The following is a 15349-nucleotide window of genomic DNA, read 5'->3' as shown; positions in this document are numbered from 1 at the left end:
TGTATAAAAATCATTACATTTTATTTTTTTTAATTCCCCCCGTTTTGTATATATATTCATCATTTTCTATGAAAAAATATTTTTTTTCAAGTTCTCAATCAGTGAAAACATGAACGTTTCTGTTTTCAAATCTCAATGTGTCCAGGAACAATGAAGTTGATAGTAGACATATCGTTTTTTACATATACAACATATATTATTTACAGGTGTGTAAATAATATATGTTGCATATGTAAAAAATTATATTTCTACTGTCAACTTGATTGTTCTACACATTGAGATTTGAAAACAGAAACGTTCATGTTTTCACTGATTGAGAACTTGAAAAAATATATATTTATAAAAAAATAGAAAATGATGACTATATACAAAATGGGAAGGGGGAAATCTTTTAATAAAATGTAATGATTTTTGTACAATTTTGTATGGAAAGAATGATTATTGTGGAACGCCCTGTTGTTGAGCCGGTTGTAGGCCTCGAGTAAAATGATATAGGTCTGACAGGAGTATCTACCAGTGGGACATGATTGTTTATCAAACTGTTCGCGCATTCAGATCCTGCTCTGATGGTGGTGCCTGTCAACGTAGAGAGCTATTCGCAGGGGCTGCTGACAACTCAGTATGCAAAGCGCTCAATACCTTCGGGTAGAGTTCGCGCTAAATCAAACTGCACCTCTATATCTGGTGAGTGGAGGTCCACCGGGATGGCGGAGGTACTTTCCTCCACCATCCCGACGGAGTAAACTCCATCCGCCAACGTCGAAAGCAGGCCACTGTTTGTAAAATTCTGCCACATAGAAGTTGATGTGTCATTTTCACGGGGTGTTTTTTTTCATAATATAAAATAATAGACTAAAAAGTGTGAAGTCCAGAGTATCTCAGGCACCTTCTATGTCCTAGGGCGTTCTTCCATCTTTTTTTAGGTCTCGCCTGTCGATGCGCATGCGCATCGAGCAAGCGAGACTATGGGGGCTTATCCACTCTTTATCCAACTTACAAGGAATCGTGGCGATTCCTTGCAGTGCCCGTGACTTTTAAGCTCAATGCGCATGCGCATTGAGCTTAAAAGCGCGTGCACATCAGTTCCGTCAGCCGCACTTCGCATTTCTCCTCCCCCCTCCCCTTATCTGCCTTCCCTCCGTATGTTCCCTCTCCCCGCTCCGCCCCCTCCCCTGCCCGCCGTGTCGCATTTCTCCTCCCCCCTCCTCTTCTCTCTCTTCCCTCCGTCTTCTTTAGACTCGTCTGCAGCTCCCGTGTACCGGAAACGCAGTTCCCACAGCTCAGTGAGGCATTTAAAAATGTAAAAAAAGGAAAAAAAACATGATTCGCACCCTGTCTTCAGATTAACTAAGGTTTCCACGGGTATTAATTTGAGTGATGTACAGGTGCTAAAACGACAGAAGAAATCGACTTTCCAGTTTCCTGCTTTAAAGGTTTTTACCGCTGAAATCGACAAGCAGCATCAAAATCAGTTCGCTCCATTTCTCATTAATGTATTCTCTGGAGGGTGGCCTGGCTGGTGCCAAGCGCTCTTGGATTTGACGCAAAGCCAAATCAAATAATATAGCATGACCTGGCTTTGCTTCAAATCCTTCTGCCACGTGAAACCAGGCGAAAACAAGGGTGGAAGCTGTATTTCGCTTCCTATACCTATAGCTGAAGTGTGATTTATGACATCACTCATCTTACAGGCCTTACCCTACGGTGGGTGTCTGTACTTCAGAGTTTCTCGTGTAGGGTTTACCTTGAGGACGAATTCCCGACTATACATGACAGTCGCACCTTTACACAATGGAGCAAGGCTGAGCATCATCAAAACTCTGTGCATGTAGATCAACGAAGACATCATGGATGGTCCACCCTCAACCCCTCACCCTCAACCCCTCACCCTCACTCACCCTTAACCCCTCACCCTCACTCACCCTCAACCCCTCACCCTCAACCCCCCTCACCCTCTCTCACCCTCAACCTCACTCACCCTCAACCCCTCACCCTCAACCCCTCACCCTCACTCACCCTCAACCCCTCACCCTCAACCCCTCACCCTCACCCTCATTTACCCACACCCTCACTTACCCTCAACCCCTCACTCACCCTCACTCTCACTCACCCTCACTCACCCTCAACCCCTCAGCATCACCCTCAACCCCTCACCTACCCTCACCCTCACTCACCCTCAACCCCTCACCCTCACTCACCCTCACCCTCACTCACCCTCAACACCTCACCCTCACTCACCCTCAACGCCTCACCCTCACTCACCCTCAACCCCTCACCCTCAACCCCTCACCCTCACTCACCCTCACCCTCACCCTCACTCACCTTCAACGCCTCACCCTCACTCACCCTCAACCCCGCACCCTCACTCACCCTCAACCCCTCACCCTCACCCTCACCCCCTCAACCCTCAACCCCTCACTCACCCTCACTCACCCTCAACACCTCAGCCTCACCCTCACTCACCCTCACCCTCACCCTCACTCACCCTCAACCCCTCACACTCACTCACCCTCACCCTCACTCACCCTCAACCCCTCACCCTCACTCACCCTCACCCTCACTCACCCTCACCCACACTCACCCTCACTCACCCTCAACCCCTCACCCTCAACCCCTCACCCTCAACCCCTCACCCTCACTCACCCTCAACCCCTCACCCTCACCCTCAACCCTTCACCCTCAACCCCTCACTCACCCTCACTCTCACTCACCCTAACTCACCCTCAACCCCTCCCCCTCCCCCTCACTCACAACACCTCACCCTCACTAACCCTCAACCCCTCACCCTCACACCCTCAACCCTTCACCCTCAACCCCTCACTCACCCTCACTCTCACTCACCCTCACTCACCCTCAACACCTCAGCCTCACCCTCACCCTCACTCACCCTCACCCTCACTCACCCTCAACCCCTCACACTCACTCACCCTCACCCTCACTCACCCTCAACACTTCACCCTCACTCACCATCACCCTCACTCACCCTCACTCACCCTCACCCACACTCACCATCACCCACACTCACCATCACCCACACTCACCCTCACTCACCCTCAACCCCTCACTCACCCTCAACCCCTCACCCTCACCCTCACTCACCCTCAACCCTTCACCCTCAACCCCTCACTCACCCTCACTCTCACTCACCCTCACTCACCCTCAACGCCTCACCCTCACTCACCCTCAACACCTCACCCTCACTCACCCTCACCCTCACTCACCCTCAACACCTCACCCTCACTCACCCTCACCCTCACTCACCCCCAACCCCTCACCCCCTCACCCTCACTCACCCTCAACCCCACTCACCCTCAACGCCTCACCCTCAACCCCTCACCCTCAACACCTCACCCTCACTCACCCTCACAACACATATTGTGTTACAATAGGTGTCACATTTGCGAAAGTTAAAACGATTGGCATTGTAAATAACAAAGCTATTATTTCGCTATTTTAAAAACAAGCACATACATAAAAAAATGTGTCCTTTACAATACCAAAAGCTCAAACTTTCCTAATACGAGACATATTGCATTGCTGTGCTTCTCTCCCCTGCTGCACTCTCCTCCTCTCTAGAGATGTAGCATAACGACGAGAGCTGCCATATAAGTCACGTAAATACAAAACATGTTGCATTCCAAATGCTATAGGTGTCACATTCGCAAAAGTTATAACTATTGGCGTTGTAAATGACAAAGCTATCAATTTAGCCATTTTAAAAACCAACAAATAAATAAAATATTTGTCATTTACAAAACCAATAGCTCCAACTTTTCTAATGCGAGACCTATTGCATTTCCAATGCTTGTTTTTAATGGCGTTTGAAATCGTCTCTAAATGCCCTGGACTTATCTGCCTTGCAGGCATTCAACACGGCGGCAGCTTCTCAGGTTTCCATCACTTACTAAGCACACCCTCATGTCGGCACTGTAACATGACTCATAAAAGACACACAATACAAAAAAACGATGCCACACTAAACTTCAATTGTCAAACAGTTAACAAGCATTGGCAAACCCAATAGGTCGCGTCCTATTGTGACCTATTGACTTTGGCAGTAATTTTTTTTAAAAAAATTTTAAACTGTGGCTGCTGTGCAGCATGGCTGGAAATAAAGTGACAGCCTGCCGCATCGTCTTGTGGGCGCATTAACACAAATGCATCCACTACTAACTGAGGTGAGCATTTATTTCTATTATTGATCAATCGGAGATGGATTAGTGAATACATTGTTGCACGAAATACATTTTTATATAGCGCCAACGCACTTTAAAAAACACGAGGAGTGGGTTAGAGGGAGCGGACGGGATGAGGCAACATGAAGGGGGGGCAGGAGAGAAGGATGGGGGGAGGGAAGAGAAGGCAAGTGAGAGACAACAAAAGGGAAGCACACTAGCAATGGAAGGAGGGCGGGCGAGGATGGGAAAGCACAAAGAGAGAGGGTGGGGTTGGGGAACTAAAGGGACAACTGAGGGTTGGCAGGGTTCTAGAAGCAGGCAAACCACACAGAGTGCACAGGGATAAGTCATCAAACAGACAACGAAGTGAGGGCAGATGCAAAAGCAAACGTACAACAAAGGACGGACGGACTGACATGGAGAGGCAGACAGACAATGGAGAGCAGAGGGCAACAAGAACAGAAACGGAGGCTGGGCAGGCAAAGGGAGAAGCACATGGGCGAGAGGAGGCACATGGGTGAGAGGAGGCACATGGGCGAGAGGAGGCACATGGGCGAGAGGAGGCACATGGGTGAGAGGAGGCACATGGGCGAGAGGAGGCACATGGGCGAGAGGAGGCACATGGGCGAGAGGAGGCACATGGGTGAGAGGAGGCACATGGGCGAGAGGAGGCACATGGGCGAGAGGAGGCACATGGGCGAGAGGAGGCACATGGGCGAGAGGAGGCACATGGGTGAGAGGAGGCACATGGGCGAGAGGAGGCACATGGGCGAGAGGAGGCACATGGGCGAGAGGAGGCACATGGGCGAGAGGAGGCACATGGGCGAGAGGAGGCACATGGGCGAGAGGAGGCACATGGGCGAGAGGAGGCACATGGGCGAGAGGAGGCACATGGGCGAGAGGAGGCACATGGGCGAGAGGAGGCCCATGGGCGAGAGGAGGCCCATGGGCGAGAGGAGGCCCATGGGCGAGAGGAGGCCCATGGGTGAGAGGAGGCCCATGGGTGAGAGGAGGCCCATGGGTGAGAGGAGGCACATGGGTGAGAGGAGGCACATGGGTGAGAGGAGGCACATGGGCGAGAGGAGGCCCATGGGCGAGAGGAGGCACATGGGCGAGAGGAGGCACATGGGTGAGAGGAGGCCCATGGGTGAGAGGAGGCCCATGGGTGAGAGGAGGCCCATGGGTGACAGGAGGCCCATGGGTGAGAGGAGGCCCATGGGTGAGAGGAGGCACATGGGTGAGAGGAGGCACATGGGTGAGAGGAGGCACATGGGTGAGAGGAGGCCCATGGGTGACAGGAGGCCCATGGGTGAGAGGAGGCCCATGGGTGAGAGGAGGCACATGGGTGAGAGGAGGCACATGGGTGAGAGGAGGCACATGGGTGAGAGGAGGCCCATGGGTGACAGGAGGCCCATGGGTGAGAGGAGGCACATGCGAGCACCTGCAAAGGAAGCAGGGGGAGGACACAATGCATGAGTACCTGGGGCGGGGGAGGCACAAATACCATCGGAAGAAAGAAGTCAAATACAAAGCAAGCAAATGAGAGTGATAATGAAGGCAAAGGGTGGCCTGTAAGACCGCAGTAAGCTCGCAATGTCTTACAGCAGACGGTGAATACATGGTCTGAGGCAAGATCATTTGCTAAAACTGCCAAAAACGCATTCTGATAAAGACCTTTTGAACTCATAGGTTAGTAATCACTTGCAAAATTGTAGCAATAAGATCTGCTAGGGAACCTCAGGATTTAGAAAGAGAGGAAGAGAGGAAGGAAACCAAAGACGGCGAGATCGCGAGCGAAAGAAACACATGGGGCTGGGACAGAAGTCTTGATAACGGTCTGAAAAAGCAGTGCGTTTTTGAGGCCTACCTTATAGTTATCCCACAACTGATTTTGTGCTACAGTAGAACGTGGCCCCAACTAGAAGAGGGTGCACATTAGAAGTACCCTCCGCATTAGCCATGGGTAGCTACTGCCTGTCGTAGCAGGCTGTGGGTGACTGGCTATAGCCTGTGGCAGTGAGGCGGGTCTTTCGACCTGATGAAGGCGCCCTACATTCATAGGCAGGTGCCTACTTCAACTCCTCCTTGTCTGCCAATGTTCATTTCAGGCCTGTCCCCCAAGTGCAGCTCTAAAGTGTGCACAGTAAACTGGTCTCCATGTAAACTCCCTTCATTCTCTGCTAGAGGCAGAAAGGACAGATCCTTTCTTGCCTGTGACCCGATTGAAAATGCAGCTCTCATGTGGAGTTCTGGGGAGAAATAATCAGCACACACTTGTCAAAACCAATTTCTTGTCCTTTTTAAAGAACCCCACTTTCGCAGCTTCCGATGCTTGTTATCACCACACATCACACAGAAAGCGGTTCAAGTCTGGTTATGGAAAGTATGTCAACCCTTCACTTCCATGCCCTCTCCCTTCCTCTGGCTAAGCCCAGGAAGAAGAGGACAAAGACTGTGGATGTACTTTCTCTTGATTGAAGAAGATTTTGGAATGTATAGAGTGTATAAGGCTGACCTTTATGACCGGTACTTCATCTGGGCTGCGAAGTGACTCTGCCCCAGTACAGGCGAGACATTGGCTAGAGACAGGGCCTTGCTGGTGGCTGACACGACTGAGGGCCTGGAAGAAGCCTTGGATTCTGCTGTGACAAGCCCCAGAGGAGGGATTCTACTGCCCAGCAAAGAACATAGCTGCCCAAAGTAAGAGGAAAACAGCATAAGACCCAGCTGAGCAAAGCTCTGCAAGGAGGGTGTCTCAAGGGGGTGACTGGCCCTAGAGTCACCAGGAATCTGCAGCCGAAGAGGCCACAACTATGAAGAGCACCTAAAGGTCCCCGAAACCGAGAGTGGACGCTGAGCTGCTTCCCAGTAGATAACAATAGCGATAGACTGGCACACTGCAGTTTGCTAACCATCCACACAACTCCCATACCCACCTCCACCCAGCCCAGGTCTCCTCGTCTCTATGGGTCTTTGGTTATTCCCCACAGAGTTAAGCCGACCACACTAACCCCAGAACCATTTCAACCATCTCTCCAGACCATTCAATTTTAGAGATGGATCGATTCAAAGCCATAGTTGGGCACAGACTCTAAATTGAGTTTCCTGCTGGAAGGTACAACCAAGTTTCATCTTTGTGTATCAAATCTTCCTAATATAATCTTCATCTCTGCAAACAAAGGCGTTTGTTATTCGGAACCACAGCACTGGCTGGACACGGAGTTTATTGAGTGGTAGTTACTGTGCTGTGCGCTAGCCGAGTTTCTAGCCCATGCTACGTACTAGAATAAGCCTTCACGGCTCGACATTGCTACCCGTGGACAGTCAAAGGCTGCAAGGGAGTCACCGGGTGATCTAACTACAAAGCACATGTTCTGGTAGTCCAGTGACCCAATGGTAAACACTGCCCAGTAACGGATTGTGCCAGTGTCTGGGAGAACACCCCCTCACACTGTTGAATGTGTACATACCTTACAGTGTCAGTGTAGGAGAGAGACAGAGAGAGCACGCAAAAAGGCAGAGAGCGCGAGAAGTAGGAGCTGGCATTACCTGTGTGCGTAGCCACGACTATGAATCGCTTTCAGCCCTTTACAGATACCCTGCAAAATTTGCAGTATTTTTTCTTCTGGTAAGAAACGATTCTTGTCCCTTAAACCTTCAACCAGATTCCACAGTGAACCATTCTGGAAAACAAAAGCAGACATAGTATTATAGCTCATATCTCATAATAGTACCAATAATAGGCTCATTTATGAAGACTTGCAACACCTCTTGTGCGGAGTATTTCTTCCCAGACACTCCCTTACGCAAGCGCATCTGTAGCAAAGTACTGGTCTTTGTTTCTGATGGATACTTCTACCTGCAGAGCATCATCTTTTAAATATCCTGGAGTCAGAGTGAATTCAGCTTGTCTTTGCACCAGTAGGGGGCGCTGGCTCCATCTTGGCACTGGAAACAGCCCTACTGTGAAATCACATGAGTCCTAAAGCACTCTCACTAGGGTGCTGATGTCTGCTGCTTGGAAGCGGCTCTAGAGCGTGCTCTCCTGAGACATCCAGTCAGATTTTTAGATGATTTTTCATCAGATTCTGTTAACATCTTGGTGCAGTATAGGGATGTCTCCCGCGCCTACCCACCGCAAAAGAAGATCAGACTTCAAACCTTGCAGAGATGGTGATCGACAAATGTCCACCACGGATCCACATGATATAGACCTTTCAAGCCTGGGATCGGAGCTCAACACAAGGACATTCAGAAGCAGGCACCCCGGCGCATCAGAGAGGGAGGCCAAGTTTGTATGCCTCCCGTCAGGGACGATCGAGGGGCCAGGAGGACGTCTTGCCCAAGGACAAAGTCACTGGAGGCAACATCATCAAAGTTCTCTCAATGGATGCACATGAAGAAGCAACAACATGATCATGAACGACCGGCGCCAAGCTTCCAATGGTAAACCATTGAGGTGCTCCCCAACTCCTTAGGACACCTCTTCAGAGCCAGAACTGCTCATTGTAGCTCAAGAGGAGGAGATGTATATGATTTCTCCAAATCTGACTTCGCCCCAGGGCCATCATCGGCCTTTAGCACACACGGACCTCAGCCCTGTCAGTCCTTCCCAGCGGTTCCTACTCCAGAGACAGACCCTGTGCTGTTCTTCAATGCTATGTGAGTGGACTGCCTCTGGCCCCAGGCGTCCTATGGGTGGACCATTTGCGATGCCACCAATGGCTCTTACCTCATCTCCTTTTGCTCCTTCCTAAAATAACTCCCCATTCCCTTGCCTCTGGCTACATCATCAGTTGCCATCTCAGACCTTAATCTTTCCGACTGGGTCTTGAGTCCTCCAGTGTTCACTCGTCCCAGCTGAACCTTCGTCGGCGCCAACAGCGAAACCAGTTCTATCGATGCAGATGCCAACTCCAGCCCCTCTGACAATATTGGATCCAGGAGGAATGAACACAGGTTTGTGGAAACAAACGTTTGCTTTGGGAGGAGATTTTAAATCCTCTAAAAAACACAAGGCAGGACAAAGATGATGGAGATGGCCACTGTGCCCATGAACCCTGATTTCTTGCCATTAGGACATGTCAGTGGTTTAGAAACATCCCCTAAATGGAACTTGCATTCCACAATAGGCCTCCCTCCACCAAAGGCCACGTCATACCACACCATGGTAAGCAAAGTGGCAGAGGTTTTGAAATTGCCCCTGCCAGACGTGGACATAAAATCGAACCTCATGACAGACGTTCTACAACTCACTTTTCATGCATCAGAGCTGCTGCTCTTCAACGATTCCATTACCAAGCCAGTTGTGGCGATGTGTGAAAAGCCAACCTCAGCCCCTGCTGTAGCTTGACTAGTGGCCAGGTGACATAGACCAGCCCCATGCGATCTGGCCTTCCTATCCGCTCATCCCTCCATGGAGAGGTTAGTGGTACAAGCATCCTCTCCCTCAAAGTTATCTCCTAGGGGTTTTGCCATCATTCCTCCAGACAGTGAGGTTAAGAAAGTAGAGCACTTTGCAAAGCAGTCTTGCTCAGCTTGAAGGATGACTTTTAGGTCCCTTAATGACACGTATTTAATCGTTCATTACTCCCACGTCCTCTGGGACATGTTCCAAATTGGTTTTCCAAATCTACTCGGCCACCTACAGGGACATTTTTCAGACCGTGTGTGGCATAGTCAGACGCAGACAGGCAGGTGATTCAATCAGGCTCGGTTACAGCTTATTCCGCAGCAAGTGGGATGGACGTTTCTGTGGCATTAAAGAGTCACGGCTGCTTTGGAACTCAGGTTTCTCCAACAATGTACAAGTAACCCAGATAGAACTCCTCTTTGATGGTTAACCGTTCTTCAGAGAAGCAGCAGATTTGGCCCTTCAGAGATTTAAGGGCAGCAGAACCACTACGTGATCCATAGAGCTTCACACCCAGCAATAGAGCTTCACACCCAGCAGCTACTAGATCTATAGAGCTTCACACCCAGCAGCTACTAGATCTATAGAGCTTCACACCCAGCAGCTACTAGATCTATAGAGCTTCACACCCAGCAGCTACTAGATCCATAGAGCTTCACACCCAGCAGCTACTAGATCTATAGAACTTCACACCCAGCAGCTACTAGATCTATAGAACTTCACACCCAGCAGCTACTAGATCTATAGAGCTTCACACCCAGCAGTTACAAGATCTATAGAGCTTCACACCCAGCAGCTACAAGATCTATAGAGCTTCACACCCAGCAGCTACTAGATCTATAGAACTTCACACCCAGCAGCTACAAGATCTATAGAGCTTCACACCCAGCAGCTACTAGATCTATATGGCTTCACACCCAGCAGCTACTAGATCTATAGAGCGTCACACCCAGCAGCTACTAGATCTATAGAACTTCACACCCAGCAGCTACTAGATCTATAGAGCTTCACAAACAGCAGCTACTAGATCTATAGAGCTTCACACCCAGCAGCTACTAGATCTATAGAGCTTCACACCCAGCAGCTACAAGATCTATAGAACTTCACACCCAGCAGCTACTAGATCTATAGAACTTCACACCCAGCAGCTACAAGATCTATAGAGCTTCACACCCAGCAGCTACTAGATCTATAAGGCTTCACACCCAGCAGCTACTAGATCTATAGAGCTTCACACCCAGCAGCTACTAGATCTATAGAACTTCACACCCAGCAGCTACTAGATCTATAGAGCTTCACACCCAGCAGCTACTAGATCTATAGAGCTTCACACCCAGCAGCTACTAGATCTATAGAGCTTCACACCCAGCAGCTACTAGATCTATAGAACTTCACACCCAGCAGCTACTAGATCTATAGAGCTTCACACCCAGCAGCTACAAGATCTATAGAGCTTCACACCCAGCAGCTACTAGATCTATAGAACTTCACACCCAGCAGCTACAAGATCTATAGGGCTTCACACCCAGCAGCTACTAGATCTATAGAACTTCACACCCAGCAGCTACAAGATCTATAGAGCTTCACACCCAGCAGCTACTAGATCTATAAGGCTTCACACCCAGCAGCTACTAGATCTATAGAGCTTCACACCCAGCAGCTACTAGATCTATAGAACTTCACACCCAGCAGCTACTAGATCTATAGAGCTTCACACCCAGCAGCTACTGGATCTATAGAGCTTCACACCCAGCAGCTACTAGATCTATAGAGCTTCACACCCAGCAGCTACTAGATCTATAGAACTTCACACCCAGCAGCTACTAGATCTATAGAGCTTCACACCCAGCAGCTACAAGATCTATAGAGCTTCACACCCAGCAGCTACAAGATCTATAGAGCTTCACACCCAGCAGCTACTAGATCTATAGAACTTCACACCCAGCAGCTACAAGATCTATAGAGCTTCACACCCAGCAGCTACTAGATCTATAAGGCTTCACACCCAGCAGCTACTAGATCTATAGAGCTTCACACCCAGCAGCTACTAGATCTATAGAACTTCACACCCAGCAGCTACTAGATCTATAGAGCTTCACACCCAGCAGCTACTAGATCTATAGAGCTTCACACCCAGCAGCTACTAGATCTATAGAGCTTCACACCCAGCAGCTACTAGATCTATAGAGATTCACACCCAGCAGCTACTAGATCTATAGAGATTCACACCCAGCAGCTACTAGATCTGTAGACCTTCACACCCAGCAGCTACTAGATCTATAGAGCTTCACACCCAGCAGCTACTAGATCTATAGAGCTTCACACCCAGCAGCTACTAGATCTATAGAGCTTCACACCCAGCAGCTACAAGATCTATAGAACTTCACACCCAGCAGCTACTAGATCTATAGAGCTTCACACCCAGCAGCTACTAGATCTATAGAACTTCACACCCAGCAGCTACTAGATCTATAGAGCTTCACACCCAGCAGCTACTAGATCTATAAGGCTTCACACCCAGCAGCTACTAGATAGATAGTCTGTTATTAGCTTTTGATTAATCGTTGAAGATAGATTATTATGAAATAGCAACAGGATGTAATCATTATGAAATTGTTTTCAGCCGTATTGGATAACTTGAGCATATATTTATTGCCACATAATTTATTCATTGTACTGTCTAGTCGCAATTTGTTTGTTAGTGTCCTTTTGTAAGAATTGCTGCTTTTATCTCCGGATTTTATGAATAACGCTTTTTTTTTAATCAACTGTAACTGCACTTATATTCCCAATAAAAATATTTTTTATAAAAAGATCTATAGAGCTTCACACCCAGCAGCTACTAGATCTATAGAGCTTCACACCCAGCAGCTACTAGATCTATAGAGCTTCACACCCAGCAGTTACTAGATCTATAGAGCTTCACACGCAGCAGTTACTAGATCTATAGAGCTTCACACCCAGCAGCTACAAGATCTATAGAGCTTCACACCCAGCAGCTACTAGATCTTTTGAACTTCACACCCAGCAGCTACTAGATCTATAGAGCTTCACACCCAGCAGCTACAAGATCTATAGAGCTTCACACCCAGCAGCTACTAGATCTATAGAGCTTCACACCCAGCAGCTACTAGATCTATAGAGCTTCACACCCAGCAGCTACTAGATCTATTGAGCGTCACACCTAGCAGCTACTAGATCTATTGAGCTTCACACCCAGCAGCTACTAGATCTATAGAACTTCCTACCCAGCAGCTTCTAGATCTATAGAACTTCACACCCAGCAGCTACTAGATCTATAAGGCTTCACACCCAGCAGCTACTAGATCTATAAGGCTTCACATCCAGCAGCTTCTAGATCTATAAGGCTTCACACCCAGCAGCTACTAGATCTATAAGGCTTCACACCAGCAGCTACAAGATCTATAGAGCTTCACACCCAGCAGCTACTAGATCTATAGAGCTTCACACCCAGCAGCTACTAGATCTATAGAGCTTCACACCCAGCAGCTACTAGATCTATTGAGCTTCACACCTAGCAGCTACTAGATCTATTGAGCTTCACACCCAGCAGCTACTAGATCTATAGAACTTCCTACCCAGCAGCTTCTAGATCTATAGAACTTCACACCCAGCAGCTACTAGATCTATAAGGCTTCACACCCAGCAGCTACTAGATCTATAAGGCTTCACATCCAGCAGCTTCTAGATCTATAAGGCTTCACATCCAGCAGCTACTAGATCTATAGAGCTTCACACCAGCAGCTACTAGAACTATAAGGCTTCACACCCAGCAGATACTAGATCTATAGAGCTTCACACCCAGCAGCTACTAGATCTATAGAACGTCACACCCAACAGCTACTAGATCTATAGAGCTTCACACCCAGCGGTTACTAGATCTATGGAGCTTCACACCCAGCAGCTACTATATCTATAGAGCTTCACACCCAGCAGCTACTAGATCTATAGAGCTTCACACCCAGCAGCTACTAGATCTATAGAGCTTCCCACCCAGCAGCTACTAGATCTATAGAGCTTCACACCCAGCAGCTACTAGATCTATAGAGCTTCACACCCAGCAGCTACAAGATCTATAGAGCTTCACACCCAGCAGCTACTAGATCTATAGAGCTTCACACCCAGCAGCTACTAGATCTATAGAGCTTCACACCCAGCAGCTACTAGATCTATAGAGCTTCACACCCAGCAGCTACTAGATCTATAGAGCTTCACACCTAGCAGCTACTAGATCTATAGAGCTTCACACCCAGCAGCTACTATATCTGTAGAGCTTCACACCCAGCAGCTACTAGATCTATAGAGCTTCACACCCAGCAGCTACTAGATCTATAAGGCTTCACACCCAGCAGCTACTAGATCTATAAGGCTTCACATCCAGCAGATACTAGATCTATAGAGCTTCACACCCAGCAGCTACTAGATCTATAGAACTTCACACCCAACAGCTACTAGATCTATAGAGCTTCACACCCAGCAGTTACTAGATCTATAGAGCTTCACACCCAGCAGCTACTAGATCTATAGAGCTTCACACCCAGCAGCTACTAGATCTATAGAGCTTCACACCCAGCAGCTACTAGATCTATAGAGCTTCACACCCAGCAGTTACTAGATCTATAGAGCTTCACACGCAGCAGTTACTAGATCTATAGAGCTTCCCACCCAGCAGCTACAAGATCTATAGAGCTTCACACCCAGCAGCTACTAGATCTATAGAACTTCACACCCCGCAGCTACTAGATCTATAGAGCTTCACACCCAGCAGCTACTAGATCTATAGAGCTTCACACCCAGCAGCTACAAGATCTATAGAGATTCACACCCAGCAGCTACTAGATCTATAGAGCTTCACACCTAGCAGCTACTAGATCTATAGAGCTTCACACCCAGCAGCTACTATATCTGTAAGGCTTCACACCCAGCAGCTACTAGATCTATAGAGCTTCACCGCCAGCAGCTACTAGATCTATAGAGCTTCACACCCAGCAGCTACTAGATCTATAGAACTTCACACCCAGCAGCTACTAGATCTATAGAGCTTCACACCCAGCAGCTACTAGATCTATAGAGCTTCACACCCAGCAGCTACTAGATCTATAGAGCTTCACACCCAGCAGCTACTAGATATATAGAACTTCCCACCCAGCAGCTACTAGATCTATAGAACTTCACACCCAGCAGCTACTAGATCTATAGAGCTTCACACCCAGCAGTTACTAGATCTATAGAGCTTCACACGCAGCAGTTACTAGATCTATAGAGCTTCACACCCAGCAGCTACTAGATCTATAGAACTTCACACCCAGCAGCTACTAGATCTATAGAGCTTCACACCCAGCAGCTACTAGATCTATAGAGCTTCACACCCAACAGCTACTAGATCTATAGAGCTTCACACCCAGCAGTTACTAGATCTATAGAGCTTCACACCCAGCAGCTACTAGATCTATAGAGCTTCACACCCAGCAGTTACTAGATCTATAGAGCTTCACACCCAGCAGCTACTAGATCTATAGAGCTTCACACCCAACAGCTACTAGATCTATAGAACTTCACACCCAGCAGCTACTAGATATATAGAGATTCACACCCAGCAGCTCCTAGATCTATAGAGCTTCACACCCAGCAGTTACTAGATCTATAGAGCTTCACACCCAGCAGCTACTAGATCTATAGAGCTTCACACCCAGCAGTTACTAGATCTATAGAGCTTCAAACCCAGCAGCTACTAGAT

The 15349-nt window shown here is 48.3% G+C and overlaps 1 protein-coding gene across 3 annotated transcripts in view; it reads right to left on the bottom strand.

Annotated features, from left to right (window-relative positions):
• Positions 1–15349, bottom strand: part of STK16 (serine/threonine kinase 16) — a 291111-nt gene that overhangs the window by 76051 nt on the left and 199711 nt on the right. For all 3 annotated transcript variants that reach the window (XM_086954379.1, XM_086954378.1, XM_086954380.1), the window contains one exon: positions 7728–7861. In XM_086954379.1, the coding sequence (XP_086810505.1) occupies positions 7728–7861 (134 nt within the window). The remainder of the gene's footprint in view (positions 1–7727; positions 7862–15349) is intronic.

This window comes from Lissotriton vulgaris, chromosome 2_1 (assembly GCF_964263255.1).
Source record: "Lissotriton vulgaris chromosome 2_1, aLisVul1.2, whole genome shotgun sequence".
Classification (NCBI taxonomy): domain Eukaryota; kingdom Metazoa; phylum Chordata; class Amphibia; order Caudata; family Salamandridae; genus Lissotriton; species Lissotriton vulgaris.
The sequence above is the reverse complement of the archived record's forward strand: the minus strand, read 5'-3'. Positions and strand labels throughout refer to the sequence as shown.